General features: G+C 40.1%; 1 protein-coding gene across 1 annotated transcript in view; it reads left to right on the top strand.

Moving 5' to 3' along the window:
• The window catches only part of LOC121386774 (aminopeptidase N-like), a 60,083-nt gene that overhangs the window by 22,750 nt on the left and 14,385 nt on the right, over window positions 1-22,948 (top strand). The window contains exons 7-16 of the mRNA XM_041517786.1: window positions 7,467-7,580; window positions 9,170-9,307; window positions 11,401-11,466; window positions 13,894-13,959; window positions 15,251-15,435; window positions 15,707-15,813; window positions 16,259-16,401; window positions 17,501-17,556; window positions 19,395-19,542; window positions 21,696-21,775. Of these exons, the coding sequence (XP_041373720.1) occupies window positions 7,467-7,580; window positions 9,170-9,307; window positions 11,401-11,466; window positions 13,894-13,959; window positions 15,251-15,435; window positions 15,707-15,813; window positions 16,259-16,401; window positions 17,501-17,556; window positions 19,395-19,542; window positions 21,696-21,775 (1,103 nt within the window). The remainder of the gene's footprint in view (window positions 1-7,466; window positions 7,581-9,169; window positions 9,308-11,400; window positions 11,467-13,893; window positions 13,960-15,250; window positions 15,436-15,706; window positions 15,814-16,258; window positions 16,402-17,500; window positions 17,557-19,394; window positions 19,543-21,695; window positions 21,776-22,948) is intronic.

The following is a 22,948-nucleotide window of genomic DNA, read 5'->3' as shown; positions in this document are numbered from 1 at the left end:
TTGGCCCACCATTACAAGTAGGTAAACAATGCAACTGTTACACGCGGACTGGCTTAGTGAGTGCTCAAAACGTGGCCCACTAAGTAGGTAAACACTACAACTGTTACACCTGGGCCGGCTTAGTGACTGCTCACGAGTTGGCCCACCAATACCAGTAGGTAAACACTACAACTGTTACATGTGGACCGGCTTAGTGACTGCTCACGAGTTGGCCCAACAAGTAGGTAAACACTATAGTAACAAATGGCACACGTCGACCGGCTTAGTGACTGCTCACGAGTTGGCCCAACAAATAGGTAAACACTATAGTAACAACTGGCACACGTGGACCGGCTTAGTGACTGCTCACGAGTGGTCCCAACAAGTAGGTGAACACTATAGTAACAACTGGCACACGTCGACCGGCTTAGTGACTGCTCACGATTTGGCCCACCAATACAAGTAGGTAAACAATGCAACTGTTACACGCGGACTGGCTTAGTGAGTGCTCAAAACGTGGCCCACTAAGTAGGTAAACACTACAACTGTTACACGCGGACCGGCTTAGTGAGTGCTCAAAACGTGGCCCAGTAAGTAGGTAAACACTACAACTGTTACTCGTGGACCGGCTTAGTGACTGCTCACGAGTTGGCCCAACAAGTAGGTAAACACTATAGTAACAACTGGCACACGTGGACCGGCTTAGTGACTGCTCACGAGTTGGCCCACCAATACCAGTAGGTAAACACTACAACTGTTACACGTGGACCGAATTAGTGACTGCTCACGAGTTGGCCCACCAATACCAGTAGGTAAACACTATAACTGTTACACGTGGACCGGCTTAGTGACTGCTCACAAGTTGGCCCACCAATGCCAGTAGGTAAACACTACAACTGTTACACGTGGACCGGCTTAGTGACTGCTCACGAGTTGGCCCAACAAGTAGGTAAACAATATAGTAACAACTGGTACACGTGGACCGGCTTAGTGACTGCTCACGAATTGGCCCAACAAGTAGGTAAACACTATAGTAACAACTGGCATACGTGGACCGGCTTAGTGACTGCTCACGATTTGGCCCACCAATACAAGTAGGTAAACAATGCAACTGTTACACGCGGACTGGCTTAGTGACTGCTCACGAGTTGGCCCAACAAGTAGGTAAACACTATAGTAACAACTGGCTCACGTGGACCGGCTTAGTGACTGCTCACGAGTGTGCCCAACAATTAGGTAAACACTATAGTAACAACTGGCACACGTGGACCGGCTTAGTGACTGCTCACGATTTGGCCCACCAATACAAGTAGGTAAACAATGCAACTGTTACACGCAGACTGGCTTAGTGGATGCTCAAAACTTGGCCAACTAAGTAGGTAAACACTACAACTGTTACACCTGGGCCGGCTTAGTGACTGCTCACAAGTTGGCCCACCAATACAAGTAGGTAAACACTACAACTGTTACTCGTGGACCGGCTTAGTGACTGCTCACGAGTTGGCCCACCAATACCAGTAGGTAAACACTACAACTGTTACACGTGGACCGGTTTAGTGACTGCTCACGAGTTGGCCCACCAATACAAGTAGGTAAACACTACAACTGTCACACGTGGACCGGCTTAGTGACTGCTCACGAGTTGGCCCACCAATACCAGTAGGTAAACACTACAACTGTCACACGTGGACCGGCTTAGTGACTGCTCACGAGTTGACCCACCAATACAAGTAGGTAAACACTATAGTAACAACTGTATAGCCGCACACTGTTGACACCGTTTGTTAACGCCAGTTCTTAATCCTCCAGGCATAAGATTTACCAGTACTCCGACATAAACGTTAATTAAGGAATACCTTAATTTTAATTACCCCCCCCCCCCACACACCCACACCCACAGCCCCCCCAACACCCCCCCCCCCCCCCCCCCCAAAAAAAAAAAAAACCCAAAAAAACCCCAAACATTCTGAGAGTACTGCTGAAGCAATACATGATCCCTACCGGGCCATCACATTTTTGTATTTCCTAAATTCAAGGGCCATAACTCTGTGAAAAACGGGTAAATCGGCATAAAAGTCAAACTTGATCTGTAACACAATATGACCAAGCAATATTATAACAAATCATAAATTCTTCATATGATGCATTGCACACAAAACGTTAAACACAGTTTTATATCTCCTGAGTTTACGGGCCATAGTTCTGTGAATAATGGGTATGTCGCCATGAAAGTCTGTAATAGTACATGATAAAGCTATAAACGAAATCTCAGCTCGATATCTCAAGGTATTGAGAAAACAACCATCCGGGAAAACTATATGTGGGACAGACGGACAGACAGGCAGATATACAGACAGAGAGACGGACAGAAGGACGGGTATGAAACGTATAGTCCCCTCCAGTTGAATCAGAACGATACTAAACAGACGGTTCCATTCTAGAGAATGTCGCCCCTTGGCAAATAATAAATGAAAACAAAATTAAGAAAAACCTTGTTCGGGTCTATCGGTCGTCAATCAAACGGTTTACGTATTGTTAATGGTAGGCACCCCGAGGGACTAGCAAATGAATTTACATTTCACAGCCAACAGGGTCTAAGTGTTGTCGATTATCTATTAACAACAACTAAAAGGTTTACCTTACTAGAAGAATTTGTTGTATGTAACTTTAACCAATATTTTGACCATGCTCCATTGCACGTTTCTTTTTCGTTTAACGCTGTATTAGACCCACTTACACATCCAGCCACGATGGTGGATAGGGAGGGGGTTCAATTGGGAAAATGTAGGTGAAAATGATCATAAAGAGCAATACTAGGAGGTTATTAGGGTTAACATAGATCGTTTACAAAGATGTATCATAAATGTCGAAGCTAATTCGCAGTTGGGAATAGATAACATGGTTAACAATTTTACGGGTGTTCTACATGAGATTACAGACCACTTCTTTAAATGTGACGCTGTGTATACTGGTTCCAGGTCGGGTTATAGTAATAACATTAGTGGCAGGTTAAATGCTAGATGTGACAAACCATGGTTTAGTATGGAGTGTAGACAGCTGTACAAGACCTACCTGGAGACATTACGAACATTTAACTCTGACAAATCACCTGAAAATAATTATTATTTACATGTCTGTAAAAGTAAATATAAAAAATTAGAAAGACGACTCAAAAGGAAATATCAGCAGTGGCAGGGTAATCATCTTGAGTATTTAAGAAAGTATAATCCTAAACAATTCTATCAACATTTTTCAAAAAGAAAACACGTTAGACCAAATGGATCTTTGAGTGATTTTTATAATCACTTTAAAGAGGTAGTGCAAACTGACAATAACGTTAGTGAGCCAGTAGCTGATGATGATGAGTTTACAAAATATGAATGTTTGTTTGAACAGTTAGATTGTGATATTACTGACTCTGAATTATGATTAGCAATAACACATTTGGCGCGCGATAAGAGCCAGGAACCATATTTTCGAAGCCATCTTAGCCCTACGAAATCGTAAAACCATCGTAGGGTGTGACGTCACAACAACACACGCCATAGTGACGTCATAGCTTATGATTATTTTACGATTTCGTAGGCTAAGATTGCTTCGAAAATATGGGCCCAGGGCTGGATGGCATCTTAAATGAATTTCTAATGGAGTACAAAGAATGTTTATTTCCTATTATTAAAGATATGTATAACGTTATTTTAAATGCAGGCATTTTCCCAGCTGCTTGGAGTATTGCAGTAATTGTGCTCATTTTTAAAAAGGGGAATACCCCCGATCCCAATAATTACAGAGTTATCAGTTTACTTAGTGCTCTCGGAAAATTATTTACTTATATCCTTGATAAAAGACTGTCAGACTGGTCGGAAGAACTTGACAAAATCAGCGACGCCCAGTTTGGATTCCGTAGAGGTTTGGGCACTACAGATGCAATTTTTAGTTTATCTTCCATTATCACAAAAACCACTGCGGATAAAGCTAGACTTTATTGCTGCTTTATTGATTATAAAAAAGTATTTGATTCTGTTAATAGAAAAAACCTATGGTTTGAGTTGTCCAGAATCGGAATTCGAGGCATATGTCTGAAGATTACTACTCAAAAGAATTTAAGGGTCAAAAATTTAGAACCAAATAAGTTTCAGAGTGTATTAGATTGATGATGTAAACTACATCAAAAATTTAATTTATTGTTCCATATTTACAAAAAAAACACAAATAAACGTCACTGTATACAAGAAAGTCACATGACATGCTGTCAAAGTTGAAGGTTGTCAAACATGGATTTTACACATTAGAACATTCGTTTAATAATGTGTGAATCCACCCCTGGCGCGAATACACTCGACACATCGTTGCCTCATGCTGTTGATCAGACGTCTGAAGAACTCTTGGGGAATGGTCTGTCACTCTGCCATAAGAAGTTGACCCAGATCATGAAGGTTGGCCGGAGGGGCATGGTTATCCCGAACTCTCCTGCCTAATTCGTCCCAGGCGTACTCTATTGGGGCCAAGGCAGGCGAATATGCTGGCCAATCCATCCTGGCGATACCTTGTTGTCTGAGAAAGTCCGTTACCACCCTGGCGCGGTGGGGTCTGGCATTGTCATCCTGCAGAACTGCCCCGCCGCCAATCTGCTGAAGGCCTGGAAGAACCAACGGCCGGATAATCTCATTCAGATAGCGGATTCCATTCAGATTGCCATCCACCACATAGAGGGGGGTCCTGTGGTGGATAGAGATGCCGCCCCACACCATGACGCTGCCACCACCGAACCGGTGACGTTGTCTAACGTTAACGTCAGCGAAACGCTCCCCAGGACGTCTGTAGACACGAACCCGACCGTCGTTGAACTGGAGACTAAACCTGGACTCATCAGTGAACATCACTCGACCCCACTGAAAACGTTGCCACCGCAGATGAAGCGTGCACCAGTGACGTCTGGCCGTTCTGTGACGTGGTAGGAGTGGTGGTCAAACAGCCTGGCGACGGCAGCGTAGATTATTGGCTCTCAGACGATTGCGTATGGTTTGATCAGACACTCGAGTTCCAGTCGCAGTCCGCAGATTGTCACGTAATCGGCGTGCAGTGGTTGTGCGTTGACGTAGAGCCATATTGGTGATGTAGCGGTCCTCTCTATTTGTAGTGCTTCGGGGTCTTCCCGAACGTGGACGATTTCGAACAGAATTCGTTGCTTGGTACCGTTGCCACAGTCGGCCAACGACACTCTGACTGACACCAAGTCTCAGAGCAACATTTCTTTGCGTATTGCCATCCTGAAGCCAAGCAATAGCCCTTCCTCGATCTTCGATAGTCAGTTGACGTCGTACCATTGTCGAATTTGGAGTGTGCACCGTACATGAACGCAAGCTCCAATTATACGGAAATTCAGCATTGGGAACATGGAATACACGTGCAAAGCGTGCAAATGAAGCGCTTTGTGAAAAAGCAATTTATGGGCACTTAGCAGACCTTTCGCTTTCGCCCTAATTTACGTGCAAATGTAAGCATGTTTTCGCCATTAGAACTAGTCAACAGTGTCAATGACAGTGGATTTTAATTCATTTATGGGTTGCTTAGACCCACTTTCGTCAAAATGGAACAATACCATGCTGACATTATGGTCTAGCTAATATAATTGACATTATATATAGTGACGTCAAGTTTATACAAAAAAATGCATCACAAAGATAAGGTTATCATCACATAGCTTAGCTATTGAAGTTGGTCGCTATCATAGCATATGTAGATCTAAAACAGTGTGTGTCTTGTGTAACTTAGGTGAAACTGAGGACGAGTTTCATGCTATATTATGCTGTCCTTTTTTTTTTAGCGACTTTAGAGTTTTATATATCAAGAAATATTACAGAATCCACTCATCTATGTTTAAATGGACAGAATTACTATCAACTAACAATGTCAAAGAATTATGTAAATTAGGGAAATATTTATTCAAAATGTTTAAAAGACGAGAATCAACAGTTAAATAGTCTCTGTTAATACAGAGTTTTATACACAAGCATTTATATTCTCCGTGTTCTTTTTATGTCGACACCTTTCATTATACCATCTCTTGTATATATACATGTATCTGTGTGTAACACTGATGAACTGTAAATGTTCAAAGCGGTCGTCAATCAAACGGTACAAGTCAGTTATGTCATAACACACTCGTGTTTATCGGTCGTCAATCAAACGGTACAAGTCAGTCAATCAAACGGTACAAGTCATTTTTGTCATAAAACACTCGTGTCTATCGGTCGTCAATCAAACGGTAGAACTCAGTTTTTACATAACTCACTCGTGTCTATCGGTCGTCAATTAAACGGTACAAATCAGTTTTGTCATAACACACTCGTGTCTATCAATCGTCAATCAAACGGTACAAATAAGTTTTGCCATAACTTTCTCGTGTCTATCGGTCGTCAATCAAACGGTACAAGTCAGTCAATCAAACGGTACAAGTAAGTTTTGTCATAACACACTCGTGTCTATCGGTCGTCAGTCAAACGGTACAAGTCAGTTTTGTCATAACACACTCGTATCTATCGGTCGTCAATCAAACGGTACAAGTCAGTTTTGTCATAACATACTCGTGTCTATCGGTCGTCAAGCAACCGGTACAAATCAGTTTTGTCATAACTTACTCGTGTCTATCGGTCGTCAATCAAACGGTACAAGTCAGTTTTGTCATAACTTACTCGTGTCTATCGGTCGTCAATCAAACGTTACAAGTCATCTTTTACACAAAACACTCGTAACTATCTATCGTCAGTCAGAAGATGGACAGTGTGTAATAACCACACATACAACTCGTAAGTGTATTTGGCAACTTTAACTTGAATAGGTTCTATTAGTTAGAAACATAATATTATTACAATGTCAGCAAACCGTGAAAACCCAAACCCTGCACACGCAACTGAAGATCACCTTAGAAGACCGTCTAAATAACCAAATGTTCGATATCGAATAGCCGATGATTAATTGATCAATGTGATCTAGTGGTGTCGTTAAACAAAACGAACTATAACTTTAAAGGGACATTCCCGAGTTTGCTGCAATTTTTAAGATGTTATCGACTTTAACGACTGTAATTACATATCAAATATATGTTTCTGCATAAAATATTAGTGACTGTTCATTAAACGTGTTTCTGATCGTTCTAATATTTGTACTAGGTTAAATTTCATTTTATTTCCTAAAAAAGATTTTTTCGTATGTACGAAATTATTTGAAGACAAAATCCCGTTTGGGCCTCTTACAAATATTAAGACGACCAGAAACACACTGAATATACAGACACTGATATTCTAAACAAAACAAAAAAAAATTTAATATGTAAGTTTAATCGTAGAAATATTTTATTAGTCGGAAACATCTTACAATGCAGCAAACTCGGGAGTGTCCCTTTAACTAATAGCCGATGATTACTCAATGTCATATATACAGTATTTTCATTAAACAAAACCAACTGTAGCTGGTTTCTCATCTAGTGGTTCGGTAACATCGTGTCTCCGCGGTGGTGGTGGTGGTTGTGGTTGAACGAAGGCTTCGCCATGTACTGGGAGTGGATTCTGGTCACCGAGCTCTTTCCCCAGCGAAGGGAGGTAAGCTAGTCTGTACATTTCAGTACTGTTTATGTAGAGTTGTTGATCTTGACTACACTATGTTCCTTTGATGGATTGATGATAATCGTGTTGATTATTACAGCAATGATTATGACTGGTGAAGGTAGCGATGATAACACTGATGATGTCGAGGTGATGATAATTATTATTATTATTATTATTATTATTATTATTACCATTATTACCATTATCATTATTATTACCATTATTATTATTACCATTATTACCATTATTATTATTATTACTAGTTATTATTACCATTATTATTATTATTACCATTATTATTATTATTACTACTGTTATTATTACCATTATTATTATTATTACCATTATTATTATTATTATTACCATTATTATTATTATTATTATTATTATTACCCATTATTATTATTATTATTATTATTATTATTACCATTACCATTATTATTATTATTATTATTATTATTAGGGCTCCAAGCACCACTATTGTAATCTTTAGAGTTATTATTCTTCGTCTTCATCGTCTTCTTCTGTATTAGGGAAGGGACGTAGCCTAGCTCGAGTTACCTCCAGCCCTCCCCTTATTGATCTTGATACGTAGTGGAAGGCTAGAGGAAACTCTATGTAATGCTTTGGCAATCGTCGACAATCAAATGGTCGCAAGCTACCGTGTCTAAAATACACATCCCCCACCCCCCCCCCCCCCCACACCCCCCCACCCCCACCCCGAATTTGACGCCACAGAACTTTAGTTTGATTATTCTCAAGTCCATTTATGACATTAAACTTACATGTTATCAACCAGTACCAACGTGTCACACACTTTGGTATACGTCACCACAAGACAGCACAGCGCAGATTCGTTTCGCATAGGCCGCTGCTTTGGGTTCCTTCGTGCGCGGTCGGTTTGGGATCGATACCTGTCGGTAGGCCTATTAGGCTATTTCTCATTCCAGCCAGTGCACCACAACTGGTATGTGCTATCCAACATAAACAGTGTCTGTGGGATGGTACATATAAAAGACACCTTGCTACTAATGGAGAGATGTAACGGGTTTCCTCTCTAAGACTGTATGTCAAAATTACCGAATGTTTGACATCCAATAGCCGATGATTAATTAATCAATGTGCTCTAGTGGTGTAGTTAATACAAAAAAATTCTTTTGAAAACGTCATAAACGATATTTTGCCAAAACTCGTGAAGCATAATAAGATGTCTGTCATGTGAACTTGCGTATTGCAACCACCCTGTTTTCCGCATGCATTTTTGTACATAGGTACATTTATACTATCATAAAACAGAACTGTGTGGCTTAAAACTGAAATTTGGCAGTAAGATAGAAATGTGGCTTACCTAATAGATACCAAAACTAGGATAAAACCAAGCGTGTGTATAGCGACCGCATTGAATTGTGCACACTATTTTACACGCTTTTATTTGCTGTTTTTTAATTCATCTATTTCTTCCATAAGACTGAAGTTACATGACTGACTGTTTGTTATCAAACAGACAACAACATTTTACAATACTCTGTGATTTCGACGTTGTTGAAGTAAATGATGGCCATTTTGGATTTTATTGTGTTCAGGAAGAACAGTTCCTGGTGAAGTTGAAGTACAAGGCGATGCTGCAGGACAGCACGCGCTCGTCTCACCCAATGAACAACGACAAGATGGAGAGTCACGCTCAGATAGAGACCAGCTTCGACGAGATCACATACTCTAAGGTAACCAATGGAGAGAGAGAGAGAGAGAGAGAGAGAGAGAGAGAGAGAGAGAGAGAGAGAGAGAGAGAGAGAGAGAGGGGGGGGGGGGGGGGGGGGGGGAGGGTGCAGGTACAGGGTTTTTTTTTTAGGGAGACCAGCTTCGATGAGGTCATGTACTCCAAGGTGAACAATTTATATGTAGACTACAAAGACGGATTCATATATACTGAACAGCATTGAAAACGCACCACCAATAAATGTTTTTGTTGTGAACAGCAATAGATGGATGATTAATAATGACAACAAACAAAATAGGATGCACAATCATTGATTAGTTTTAATTCATCTAAGTATGAAAGAGACGTGGGGTTACAATGAAAAGTCAATATCGCGTATGACCACCATCTGCAGCAAGCCATGTAACGTCTTCTTTTCGACCCGATAAGTCTGCGAATAGTGTTCTGGGGGATAGCATTCCACTCCTGCTGTAGTGCATTTTCCAGTCCTCTAAAGTTATTCATTTGTGGAAGACGTGAGATGCGTTGACCAAGGTAATCCCATAGAACTCTAATGGCGATAAATCAGGGGACAGTGCTGGCCATTCAAGCAAAGGGACATTATTGTTCGCTAGATACTGTGTTGTAACATGTGCTGTGTGCTCTCGGGCGTTGTCTTGCTGAAATGTGTGCATATCCCGATGCTGATGAAAGAAGGGAATGACGTGATTTCGCAAGACGTTATCCTGGTAGTAAATGACATTCATTCTGCCACGGCAAACATGGAATGCTGTTCGGTGATGATAACTGATCCCGCCCCACACCATGGCACTCCCTCCATCCCATCAATCCGTCTGGACAAGACAGTCATTGTGGTAACATTCTCCACACCTACGCCACACCCGCAACCGACCATCAGCATTCCTTAAATGGAAATGGGATTCGTCAGAGAATAGCACACCATGCCAACGTTGTAATCTCCAATGACGATACCTTCCTGCTAAACATCAGCGCTCATTTCAGTGTTGATCAGTGAGGATAGGTCCAACATATGGTCGTTGAACGCACATCCCAGCAGAGCGAAGACGGCGACGCACAGTGTCTGCGCTGATAACCCCTCGTCGACCGTAAACAGTTTGTGCAGTGCTGGCAGCGTTCGATCATGAATATGAAGGCGAACAATATGGCGATCTTGTCGTGGTGTCGTAACACATCGTAGGCCTGGATGTGGACGGTCCCTGGTGGTTTCTGTCTGCTGGTATCTACTGTGGAGTCTAGTGATTGTTGAATGCTGGCATCCAAACCACTGTGCGATGACCCTACTCAAAATGCCAACTTGAAGCATGCCTAAGGCACGTTCACGTTCCTCAGCTATCAACCTTGCCATCACTTGTTTAACGTTCCCTCAAAGGCAACTTCATAAATGAAAGTGGCTTTTCAGAGACCATCTTTTATACCCCAGTCGGCATGCTTTGCACATTCTATTTACATTTTTAATGCTATGCATGCAATATGTTGTGTTTTGATGTTGTGTTTCATTGAGTGTTCAGGCAATCGTTTTTGTAAGTTATTCGTCGTCATGCATGGTCTATAAGGTAGTACGTACTTATTCATTGATATTTTTAATGTTGATATATGCTCCATTCACATTTGTTATCATCAACTGGTGGTGCGTTTTCAATGCTGTTCAGTATATATTCATAGTGTATATGTTGATTAAAATGTTGCATGTAACCTTTTTAGCCACATCTATTGCTTTTGTGAACTGGTCAAAGGTCGTGGCATGTGCTGTCTGTGGGAAAGGGCATATAAAAGATCCCTTGCTGCATTAGGAAAATGTAGCGGGTTTCCTCTGGTGACTATATGAGTCAGAATTACAAAATGTTTGACTTCCAAACAGCTAGGATTAATAAATCTACTTACGATTTGTGACATCCAATAGCGGGTGTGTATTTTTGTGCTGGGGTGTCGTTAAACATTCATTCATTCATTCATTCATTCATTCATTCAATCAACGTGTTCTAATGGTGTGGATAAACAAAACAAACTTTAACTCTGTTGAATTGAATTTTGTGGTATGCAGTCAATAGTGTTACATGTAGACTTTGTTTGTTTCAGGGTGGAACGCTCGTTAGAATGATGTCTATGTTTATGGGGAAGTCTTTGTTCATACAAGCACTAAACGTAAGTGAAACTGTATAAATACAGTGTTTTCTTACAGTTGTGGTATGTGCCGTTCTGTGGATGGTACATTACTGCTGTCGACATTAAACGTTGTGGAGAGAAAGAGAGAGAGAGAGAGAGAGAGAGAGAGAGAGAGAGAGAGAGAGAGAGAGAGAGAGAGAGAGAGAGAGAGAGAGAGAGAATAGTACACGAGAGAAAGGAGAGTTGCACAAAGAGTAAGTGTTTGAAGTGTTCCTCTCAAATGACCGCGCTGAATTCTACCAGCCGTCTTCTTATGCTTCTCCAGTATTGTTTTTCTAGTAGTCAACTAAATTATGTGACTGTAATTTTTATATAGTCATGTAGTTAAAAGTATATTCTTTATATTTTAAAGAGAAAGTCAATAAATAATTGTGGCGGCGAACCGCCATGATGCAACTTTGTGAAAACACCATTCAAGGTATAGCCTTTCCAAAACGTTATCATTTTTCCTTTTCTGAATGTGGTGTAATTTCAGTGGTATTTATTACAATCATACTAATTCTGAATGTGTTATAGGTTCAGTGGTATTTATTATAATCAACATAATCCTGAATGTGTTGCAACTTCAATAGTAATTTTATTACAGTGATAATAATCCTGAATGTGTTGCAATGTCAATGGTATTTATTACAATGATAATCATCCTGAATGTGTTGTAACTTCAATGATATTTATTATAATAATCCTGAATGTGTTGCAACTTCAATGATATTTATTACAATGATAATAATCGTGAATGTGTTGCAACTTCAATAGTAATTCTATTACAATGATAATAATCCAGAATGTGTTGCAACGTCAATGATATTTATTACAGTGATAATAATCCTGAATGTGTTGCAACGTCAATGATATTTATTACACTGATAATAATCCTGAATGTGTTGCAACTTCAGTGATATTTATTACAATGATAATAATCCAGAATGTGTTGCAACTTCAGTGATATTTATTACACTGATAATAATCCAGAATGTGTTGCAACGTCATTGGTATTTATTACAGTGATAATAATCCTGAATGTGTTGCAACTTCAATGATATTTATTACAATGATAATAATCGTGAATGTGTTGCAACGTCATTGGTATTTATTACAGTGATAATCATCCTGAATGTGTTGTAACTTCAATGATATTTATTATAATAATCCTGAATGTGTTGCAACATCAATGGTATTTATTACAATGATAATAATCCTGAATGTGTTGCAACATCAATGGTATTTATTACAGTGATAATAATCCTGAATGTGTTGCAACGTCAATGGTATTTATTACAGTGATAATAATCCTGAATGTGTTGCAACTTCAGTAGTAATTCTATTATAATGATAATAATCCAGAATGTGTTGCAACGTCAATGGTATTTATTACAGTGATAATAATCCTGAATGTGTTGCAACTTCAGTAGTAATTCTATTATAATGATAATAATCCAGAATGTGTTGCAACGTCAATGGTATTTATTACAGTGATAATAATCCTGAATGTGTTGCAACTTCAGTAGTAATTCTATTATAATGATAATAATCCAGAATGTGTTGCAACGTCAGTGATATTTATTACAGTGACAATCATCCTGAATGTGTTGTAACTTCAATGATATTTATTACAGTGATAATAATCCAGAATGTGTTGCAACGTCATTGGTATGTGTGTGTGTGGTGGTGGTGTGTGTGTGTGTGTGGTGTGTGTGGGTAGGGTGTGTGGTGTGTGTTTGTGATGTGGGTGTGGGGTGTGTGGGTGTGTGTGTGTGTGGGGGGGGGGGGTTGTCCAGTAAGATCACATTTTAATCACACTGGTTTGTCAGTTAAAACAAGAAGTGTGTTTTAAAGTTAGTTTTGTTTTACGATACCACTAGAGTACATTGATTTATTAATCATCAGCTACTGGATGTCAAAGATTTGGTAATTTCGATGAATAGTGTTAGAGAGGAAACCCGCTACATTTTTCCATTAGTAGCAAGGGATCTTTTATATGCATCATCCCATAAACAGGATAACACATACTACGGCCTTTGATATACCAGTCGTGGTGTACTGGCTGGAACGATTGATTCTTGCTTATGGTCATGGTGGGTGGGGTGGTGGGTTGTTAGAGTGCTCGCCTGAAGTGCATGCATTGGGCACATTTGGTAAGCTCATTCTCTGATTGTTCTTTTCCCCCACCCCATTCAGTGCTACACGACTGGTATATCAAAAACCTTGGTATGTGCTGTCCTGTCTGTTGGAAAGTGAATATAAAAGAGCCTTTCTTGCTAATGGAAAAAGGTAGCAGGTTTCCTCTAATACTATATGTCAGAATGACCAAATGTTCGACATCCAATAGCCAAGGAATTAAGTAATCAATGTGTTCTAGTGGTATTGTTAAAACAAAACTTTAACTTTCTTTCTGTGTAATTCCAGCACTACTTGAAGAGGCACCAGTATGGAGTTGCAGACCACAACGATCTTTTCAATGTGCTCACCGAGGTAATAATCATATTGCAACTACTAACTGTCACATCCAGCTTGTGACAAGGGGAGGAGGGTAGTTGAGGTAATAATCATACTAGAACTACTAACGGTCGCATCCAGCTTGTGACAAGGGGAGGAGGGTAGTTGAGATAATAATCATACTGGAACTACTAACGGTCGTATCCAGCTTGTGACAAGGGGGGAGGGTAGTTGAGGTAATAATCATACTGGAACTACTAACTGTCACATCCAGCTTGTGACAAGGGGAGGGGGGTAGTTGAGGTAATAATCATACTGGAACTACTAACGGTCGCATCTAGCTTGTGACAAGGGGAGGAGGGTAGTTGAGGTAATAATCATACTGGAACTACTAACGGTCGCATCTAGCTTGTGACAAGGGGAGGAGGGTAGTTGAGGTAATAATCATACTAGAACTACTAACTGTCACATCTAGCTTGTGACAAGGGGAGGAGGGTAGTTGAGGTAATAATCATACTAGAACTACTAACTGTCGCATCTAGCTTGTGACAAGGGGAGGAGGGTAGTTGAGGTAATAATCATACTGGAACTACTAACGGTCGCATCTAGCTTGTGACAAGGGGGGAGGGTAGTTGAGGTAATAATCATACTGGAACTACTAACTGTCGCATCCAGCTTGTGACAAGGGCAGGAGGGTAGTTGAGGTAATAATCATACTGGAACTACTAACTGTCGCATCCAGCTTGTGACAAGGGCAGGAGGGTAGTTGAGGTAATAATCATACTGGAACTACTAACTGTCACATCCAGCTTGTGACAAGGGCAGGTGGGTAGTTGAGGTAATAATCATACTGGAACTACTAACTGTCGCATCCAGCTTGTGACAAGGGCAGGAGGGTAGTTGCCTATTTAGGGTGGTATCTAGCTTATGTCAAGGGGAGGAGGGTTGTTGCCTATTTAGGGTGGTATCTAGCTTGTGACAAGGGGAGGAGGGTTGTTGCCTATTTAGGGTGGTATCTAGCTTGTGACAAGGGAAGGAGGGTTGTTGCCTATTTAGGGTGGTATCTAGCTTGTGACAAGGGGAGGAGGGCTGTTACCTATTTAGGGTAGTATCTAGCTTGTGACAAGGGGAGGAAGGTTGTTGCCTATTTAGGGTGGTATCTAGCTTGTGACAAGGGAAGGAGGGCTGTTACCTATTTAGGGTAGTATCTAGCTTGTGACAAGGGGAGGAGGGTTGTTATCTATTCAGTGCAGGAGGGTTGTGATTATATTATAATTATATTGACAGGATGTAAAGAGTTTGAGTTATATTACAATTATATTGACAGGAGGCAGCCAGTGAGAACCGACCAATCAACATGACGGACATAATGGATAACTGGGTCACTCAGATGAACTTCCCATTGGTTCATGTCACTCGGAGCAGACGTGGCGTCATTCACGTGACCCAGGAACGTTACCTTGGTTCTCCCAGTGAACAAGAGAAAGCTGTGAACGATTCGTCACCATACGAGTAAGACGAGTTAGAGGTATAGGTTTTAGAGGATTGTACACGTCACCATACGGATATGACGAGTTAGAGGTATGTGTCAGTGTGTGTGTGTGTGTGTGCAAGTGTGCGTGCATGTGCCTGTGTGTGTGTGTGTGTGTGTGTGTGTGTTTTCTTCTAAAGTTGAATACTGTTTTGTTTTCTATTGTTTATCTCTACATTTTGTTTACCTCGTTCCGTTGCTCCAGTGATGTCGTTAAACAAAACAAACTTGAACTTGAACGTGTATTTGTAGCTATTTGTGGGAGATTCCAATCACATACACAAGCAGTACGGAGAAGAACTTCACAAAGTCAATCAGGTTTGAAGACAGAAAGTGGCTCAAAAAGACCAACAAAGAAGGTAAGTACTGAATATGTATAACACAATTATAATAGTTAGTAGAGCTACTTGTGTGAGTGTGTGTGTGTGTGTGTATGTGTATGTGTGTGTGTGTGTGTGTGTGCGCGCATGTCTCTGTGTGTGTGTGTGTGCGCGCGTGTCTGTGTATGTGCGTGTGCGTGCGTGCGTTTGTGTGCGCGTGTATGTGTGGGTGCGTGTGTGTGCGTTGGTGTGTGTACTTGTGCGTGCGTGTGTGTCTGTGTGTGTGTGCGCGCGCGTGTGTTTGTGTGTTTGTTTTCTTCTAAAGTTGAATACTGTTTACATTTTGTTTACCTCGTTCCGTTAAATATCTATTGATTTGTTATTTATTTATTTATTTATTTATTTATTTATTTACTTCACTTTAAATTAAAAAAAATATATTTATTTTGGTTTGTTTGCTTCAATGTTTGCTGTTTATTTGTAGGTGATATTTTTGACAGTGTGTTTCCTGACTCATCTGACGAGGATAGTTGGGTTTACGTTAACACAGAAAGTCACTACTTTTACGTGAACTATGACCTTCATAACTGGAACGCTCTCATCAAACAACTTAACCACGATTTCACAGTAAGATTTCCTTTATCTTATTATCATTACATTGTGAGTGGGACGTAACCCAGTGGTAAGGCACTCGCTTGATGCATGGTCGGACTGAGATCGATCCCCATCGGTGGTCCCACTGGGCTATTTCTCGTTCTAGCCAGTGCACCACGACTGGTATATCAAAGGTCGTGGCATAGGCATACGGGCTCCCATTTTTGTAGGCTTTTGCCCGAATTAAAAAAAAAATACCCGAATCTGGGTTCATGTTAAGTATTACTACCAAACAGCTACACAGAACTGCAAACGAATCACTAAGCATTTTTACATGGATCACAACTAATTTTGCGAGTAGAATGATCCAACTACAGAGCTGTCAACCTGTGAAATTCTTTGGCGTGAGAAAATTAGAAGTCAGGGTCCAAGGTCTGCAGGCTCTTGGTCGGGTCCAGGGCAAAGTTTTTTTGTTTAAGTCCAAAATGGAAATCAAGCGAGTGCAAGTTTTACTAATTAATACGGTTAATGTTAAACCATACAAGTCGGTCATCGGTAGCACTCATAAGTGATTGTTGGTATTGAACCGAGGGTAGGTTCAGTATACTGCATATATTATTATCAATAGGTAACGAATTCAGAGATCTGCATAATCAGCATATAATTCCATTCAGCTCTAAAATATCAACCACGATTATAAAATAGTTTTATTTTTAGAAAAAGTGTGAGATTATAGTAACGTTGTGCGAGAGCGTGATGTTTGTTACAAATGCGTGAGAGTTGACAAGTATACAACTCTACAGTGAAAAGGTCTTAGTCTGCTCCAGCCTGCCCCCTTTTTTGTACGCTTATGGGCCGTGGTGTGTGCTTTCCTGTCTGTGGAAAGTGCATATAGAGATCCCTTGATAATTAATTAATCAATGTGTTTAGTGGTATCATTAAACAAAACAAAAAACCCTCTTTTTTGTACCGTTTTATTTGCATCTATTACGATGGGTGCTTTTCCTATTATTTATTTATTTATTTATTTATTGCTTAATTAATTAATTAATTTATTTATTCATTTATTAGTTGTTATATTTATTTATTAATTTATTCATTCATTTATTTATTGATTTTCTTATTATTTCAGGTTATACCTCCGATAAATCGAGCTCAGCTTCTTCACGATTCATGGTATATTGCTGAGTAAGTCATCGATTCATTAATATTAATAACTTTTTTCTCTAGTAGTAAAATATAGCTGAACAGTTTTTATTTTATTTTTTTATTATTGTATTTATTTTATATTATTTAATTTATTATTTATTTATTATGTACTTAAAATACTGTATTCTTGATCTGTAGTAAGAGTGTGTTTTTGTAAAATTGAGAGCATCTGTCTAATAAAGTACCTAAAGGGATTTGCATTGCTGCCATGACTTTTTGTCAAGGTCTTAACACGTGGTCCAAACCCTGGAGGCGGACTATCCCTTTATATCGTACCAATACACGCGACTAAAACATTTCCACAGCTGCGTAAAAAAAGCGACGTGTCAACGCGCAAATGGTGACAGTGCAAATAATATTAATAATTATATTTTAACGAATAGTAAAATTGCGATTCCACTTAAGTGTTTTATATCACGTTTTGAAGACAATACAGGAACACCATTGGCTGACTAGAATAAAAATACACGTGTACGACCAATGAAATGCTCCAGAATGCTCTTTTGCACTCGGGACGATTATTTATTTATTTATTTATTTATTATTATCATTGTGTTATTCTTTATTTATTAGTTTTCTTTTGTATGACACCACACTGTGATGCATAGGCGTAAGGCCTCCCAATTTTTGTAGGGGGACGGGCCGATTATTGCACGACTTAATTGAAAATGCCCAAAACTAGATAACAACATTTATTTATTGTAGCATCACTGTCAAACAGCTATATGAGGCTGCAAACAAATCACTACGCATTTTTACTTGGCTTACAACTAATATTGTGGTTAGAATTATGGAATATATTTTTTTCGAATATCTCCATCCAGGGGCGTAGCTAGGATTTTTTGTTTGGGGGCAACTGAGTAGTTAATAGTCTAAAACTCCTTAAACAGTTAAGAAGATAATGTTCTTTTAGTTTCTAGAATGCTTCCCCCTCCAGCTACGGCCCTGCCATCATTTCCACCCAAATTTGAGGATTTGCCCCAGTACCGGGCTTGCAGGCTGTCTAAGTACATCTAACTGATGTTATCTCTTCAGGGCTGGCAGGTTATCGATGTACGTCTAACTGATGTTATCTCTTCAGGGCTGGCAGGCTGTCGATGTACGTCTAACTGATGTTATCTCTTCAGGGCTGGCAGGTTATCGATGTACGTCTAACTGATGTTATCTCTTCAGGGCTGGCAGGTTATCGATGTACGTCTAACTGATGTTATCTCTACAGGGCTGGCAGGCTGTCGATGTACGTCTAACTGATGTTATCTCTTCAGGGCTGGCAGACTGTCGATGTACATCTTACTGATGTTATCTCTTCAGGGCTGGCAGGCTGTCGATGTACGTCTAACTGATGTTATCTCTTCAGGGCTGGCAAACTGTCGATGTACGTCTAACTGATGTTATCTCTTCAGGGCTGGCAGGCTGTCGATGTACGTCTAACTGGTGTTATCTCTTCAGGGCTGGCAGACTGTCGATGTACGTCTAACTGATGTTATCTCTTCAGGGCTGGCAGGCTGTCGATGTACGTCTTACTGATGTTATCTATACAGGGCTGGCGGGCTGTCGATGTACGTCTAACTGGTGTTATCTCTTCAGGGCTGGCGGGCTGTCGATGTACGTCTAACTGGTGTTATCTCTTCAGGGCTGGCAGGCTGTCGATGTACGTCTAACTGGTGTTATCTCTTCAGGGCTGGCAGGCTGTCAATGTACGTCTAACTGATGTTATCTCTTCAGGGCTGGCAGGCTGTCGATGTACGTCTAACTGATGTTATCTCTTTAGGGCTGGCAGGCTGTCGATGTACGTCTAACTGATGTTATCTCTTTAGGGCTGGCAGGCTGAATCACTCCATAGCGCTCAGACTGATGAGCTATCTGAAAGACGACATGGATTACGTCCCCTGGAGGGCGCTGCACCGATTCCTGTTCGTTATTGACGGCCATCTGAAGAGAAGCGTTCTCTACGACGCGTTCAGGGTGATGTATACTGAAACGACAGTATTAGGCCCATAACACACCCAAGCAGGAGAATCTGGCAAAGACGCCATCCATGTCTGGGTCTGTAACTCAGTTACTGTACGTGTTATCAATATAATTGACTGTGTTCATATCTTTGGATATATTTTCTTCTATAAACATCAGCAATAACATGTTCTGTCACATTCGATTCAGTGCATTTCATTTTGGACTGGTATTACACTCGCCAGCCCCAGCCACAGATCCAGTGTGTTTTGGGCCTAAATTCAGGGTGTGGTCGGGATCAGTCGATAGAACGCTTGGCTAAAGTGTGTTTTGGGCCTTAATTCAGGGTGTGGTCGGGATCAGTCGATAGAATGCTCGGCTGAAGTGTGTTTTGGGCTTTAATTCAGGGTGTGGTCGGGATCAGTCAATAGAACGCTTGGCTGAAGTGTGTTTTCGGCCTTAATTCAGGGTGTGGTTGGGATCAATCGATAGAAAGCTCGGCTGAAGTGTGTTTTCGGCCTTAATTCAGGGTGTGGTCGGGATCAGTCGATAGAACGCTCGGCTGAAGTGTGTTGGGTTCCAGGATCAATCCCGTTCTATGTACCCGGTTTTCTTCCCATCCCAACCAGTATCCCATGCCTTGTGAATCAACGACTGGTACGTGATGTCCTGTCTGTGGGAAAGTAGATATAAAACATCGTTTGCTGATTTATCAGTTGAGATAGCCAATTTGGTGGCAGAAGCTTCTCTCTCTCTCTCTCTCTCTCTCTCTCTCTCTCTCTCTCTCTCTCTCTCTCTCTCTCTCTCTCTGTGTCTCTGTCTCGCTCTCCCTGTTTGTCTCTCCCTATCTCTCTCACTCTCTCCCTATATGTCTCGCTCGCTCGCTCTCTCTCTCTCTCTCTCTCTCTCTGTGTCTGTCTCTCCCTATGTGTCTCTCTCTCTCTGTTTCTGTCTCTTTCTGCCTCTCTCTCGCCCTCCCTCTCTCTCTGTCTCTGTCTCAACCCTCTCCCCCCTCTCTATTTATATCGGTGTCACTCTATCTATCCGTGTGTCTCTCTATCCACATATGTATATGAGCTGCCAATTTTGTAGAGGGCCAGGCTAGATTTTCCCCGAATTAAACGAAAATGCCCGAATCTGGATAACAACATTTATTCATATTAGCATTGCTACCAAACAGCTATTATAGGTTTGCAAACGAATCACCACGCACTTGTACATGGATTACAACTTATTTTGAGGGTAGAATGATGGAAATACATGGTAAAAAGATCAGGTTAGCACATTTGGCCCAAATAATTGTATAATTGTTGCCCAAATTTGAGGTTTTACTCATTCACTAGCCCCCCCCCACCCCCCACACCCCCATCTTGTAATCTTATGTCTATCCATCTGTCTATCTCCATCCCTCGACTCTCTTTCTCTGTCTGTCTGTCTGTCTCTCCCTCCCGCCTCCCTCTCTCTCCCTCTCTGTCTGTATATCATCTCTCTCCCTCCCTCCTCTATCTCTCTCCCTCTCTGTCTGTCTGTACAATCCAAATATATTAAATAAAACAGTGTTGCTTCTGAACCGAATAACTTTTATGTCTAATCGTTTGTGTTTGTATTTAATACTAGCTATAATTTACAAAACTATAATCACTTCTTAATATTTAACTTTATGCACATTAGTATAAAGAAGTGCAAATAAGAAAAGATAAAGAAAACTAACCTCAGGATTAGAAAGATACCGAACTTTCAGAGCATGAAAAACCTCGTGTCTTCTATTCAGGTAAGATGTTTTTAAAAAGAGTAATTAGTCGACTGTTGGCTTAGCCGAATTAGCCAATAGCTGAGCCCAGGTCAGTGTCACAGGTCAGTGTCACGGGTCAGTGTCAGGTCAGTGTCACAGGTCAGTGGTCAACAGTCAAATACGACCACAGGCTACAGTTGCTGACGCAAAGTATAAACCCATTGATTAAAAAACTCAATGCATGTGTGTTTGTGTACAATGCAGTGCAATAGCTTAAAATTGCTAAAATACCACATGGTTACATGTGTGTAAACTAAGTGTGGAAATAACCATGTGTTAGAATGACAGCGAGGTAGTTTTAAAATAAACTGGGTGTTAGACACACATTACTTTCTTTAATAACTAGTTTAAAACGCGATTCGTTTCTCTCATTCAGAAATTTATGGTGGATTTATCAAAGAAAGCTTTTGACCACTACGGTGTGGTCAGTACCGAGACTGAGGTCACAGTTCACAGGTTTGTGACGTAATTTCGCATCACAACCTTTTTCATCTCTACTTTGCTCAGCTACACAACTATTTTTATCTATACTTTGCTTCACATCACAACTTTTTTCATGTATACTTTGCTTAGCATCAGAACTTCTTCGTCTATACTTTACTTAGCATCACAACATTTTCATCTATACTTTAATTACTTAGCATCAGAACTTTTTTCATCTAAACGTTTTCATATATACTTTCCTTAGCGTCACATTTTTCATCCATAATATAATTGTTTAGCATCACAACATCTTGCAGCTATACTTTGCTTAGCATCACAACTTTTTTCATCCATACTTTAATTGCATAGCATCAGAACGTTTTTCATCTATACTTTTCTTAGCAACAGAACTTTTTTCATCTATACTTTGCTTAGCATCAGAACTTTTTTCATCTGTACTTTGCTTAGCATCAGAACGTTTTTCATCTATACTTTGCTTAGCATCAGAACTTTTTTCATCTGTACTTTGCTTAGCATCAGAACTTTTTCATCCATATTTTAATTGCTTAGCTTCAGAACTGTTTTCATGTCTACTTTGCTTAGCATCAGAACTTTTTTCATATGTACTTTGCTTAGCATGACAACTTTTTTCATCTACTTGTTTTAGTGTCACAACCTTTTTTATCTATATTTTGCTTAGCATCACACTTTTTTTCATCTGTACTTCGCATCACACTTTTTTCATCTATACTTTGCTTAGCATCAGAACCTTTTTCATATATACTTTGCTTAGCATCAGAACCTTTTTCATATATACTTTGCTTAGCAGTCATTATTTAGTTTGGTTCCTGGTTTTGCTATAAAAATCAAAATATTCACTTCAACGGAACATTTTAATTAAAAAAAATTGGGACAACAAATATTGCATTGCTTTAAAAGATCAGTGTTGTAGCATATTACATTAACACAACATAAAGAACTTTACCTGACTACTATAACTGTATTGTCATCCTCATGCATCTACTTCTTGATTTGTTATTATATTGTTATTGTTGTTGCCAACATCCCCATTATTATTATATAGAGAATAATACATGAGTGGCCGTTAGATACCATTTATCTCACGAGTTGTTTTAAAAGCATATAACGAGCGAAAGCGAGTTTGATACGTTTTTAAACAACGAGTTGTGAGATAAATGGTATCTA

The sequence above is a fragment of the Gigantopelta aegis genome, chromosome 12 (genome assembly GCF_016097555.1).
Source record: "Gigantopelta aegis isolate Gae_Host chromosome 12, Gae_host_genome, whole genome shotgun sequence".
NCBI classification, from domain to species: Eukaryota; Metazoa; Mollusca; class Gastropoda; order Neomphalida; family Peltospiridae; genus Gigantopelta; species Gigantopelta aegis.
The sequence above is the reverse complement of the archived record's forward strand: the minus strand, read 5'-3'. Positions and strand labels throughout refer to the sequence as shown.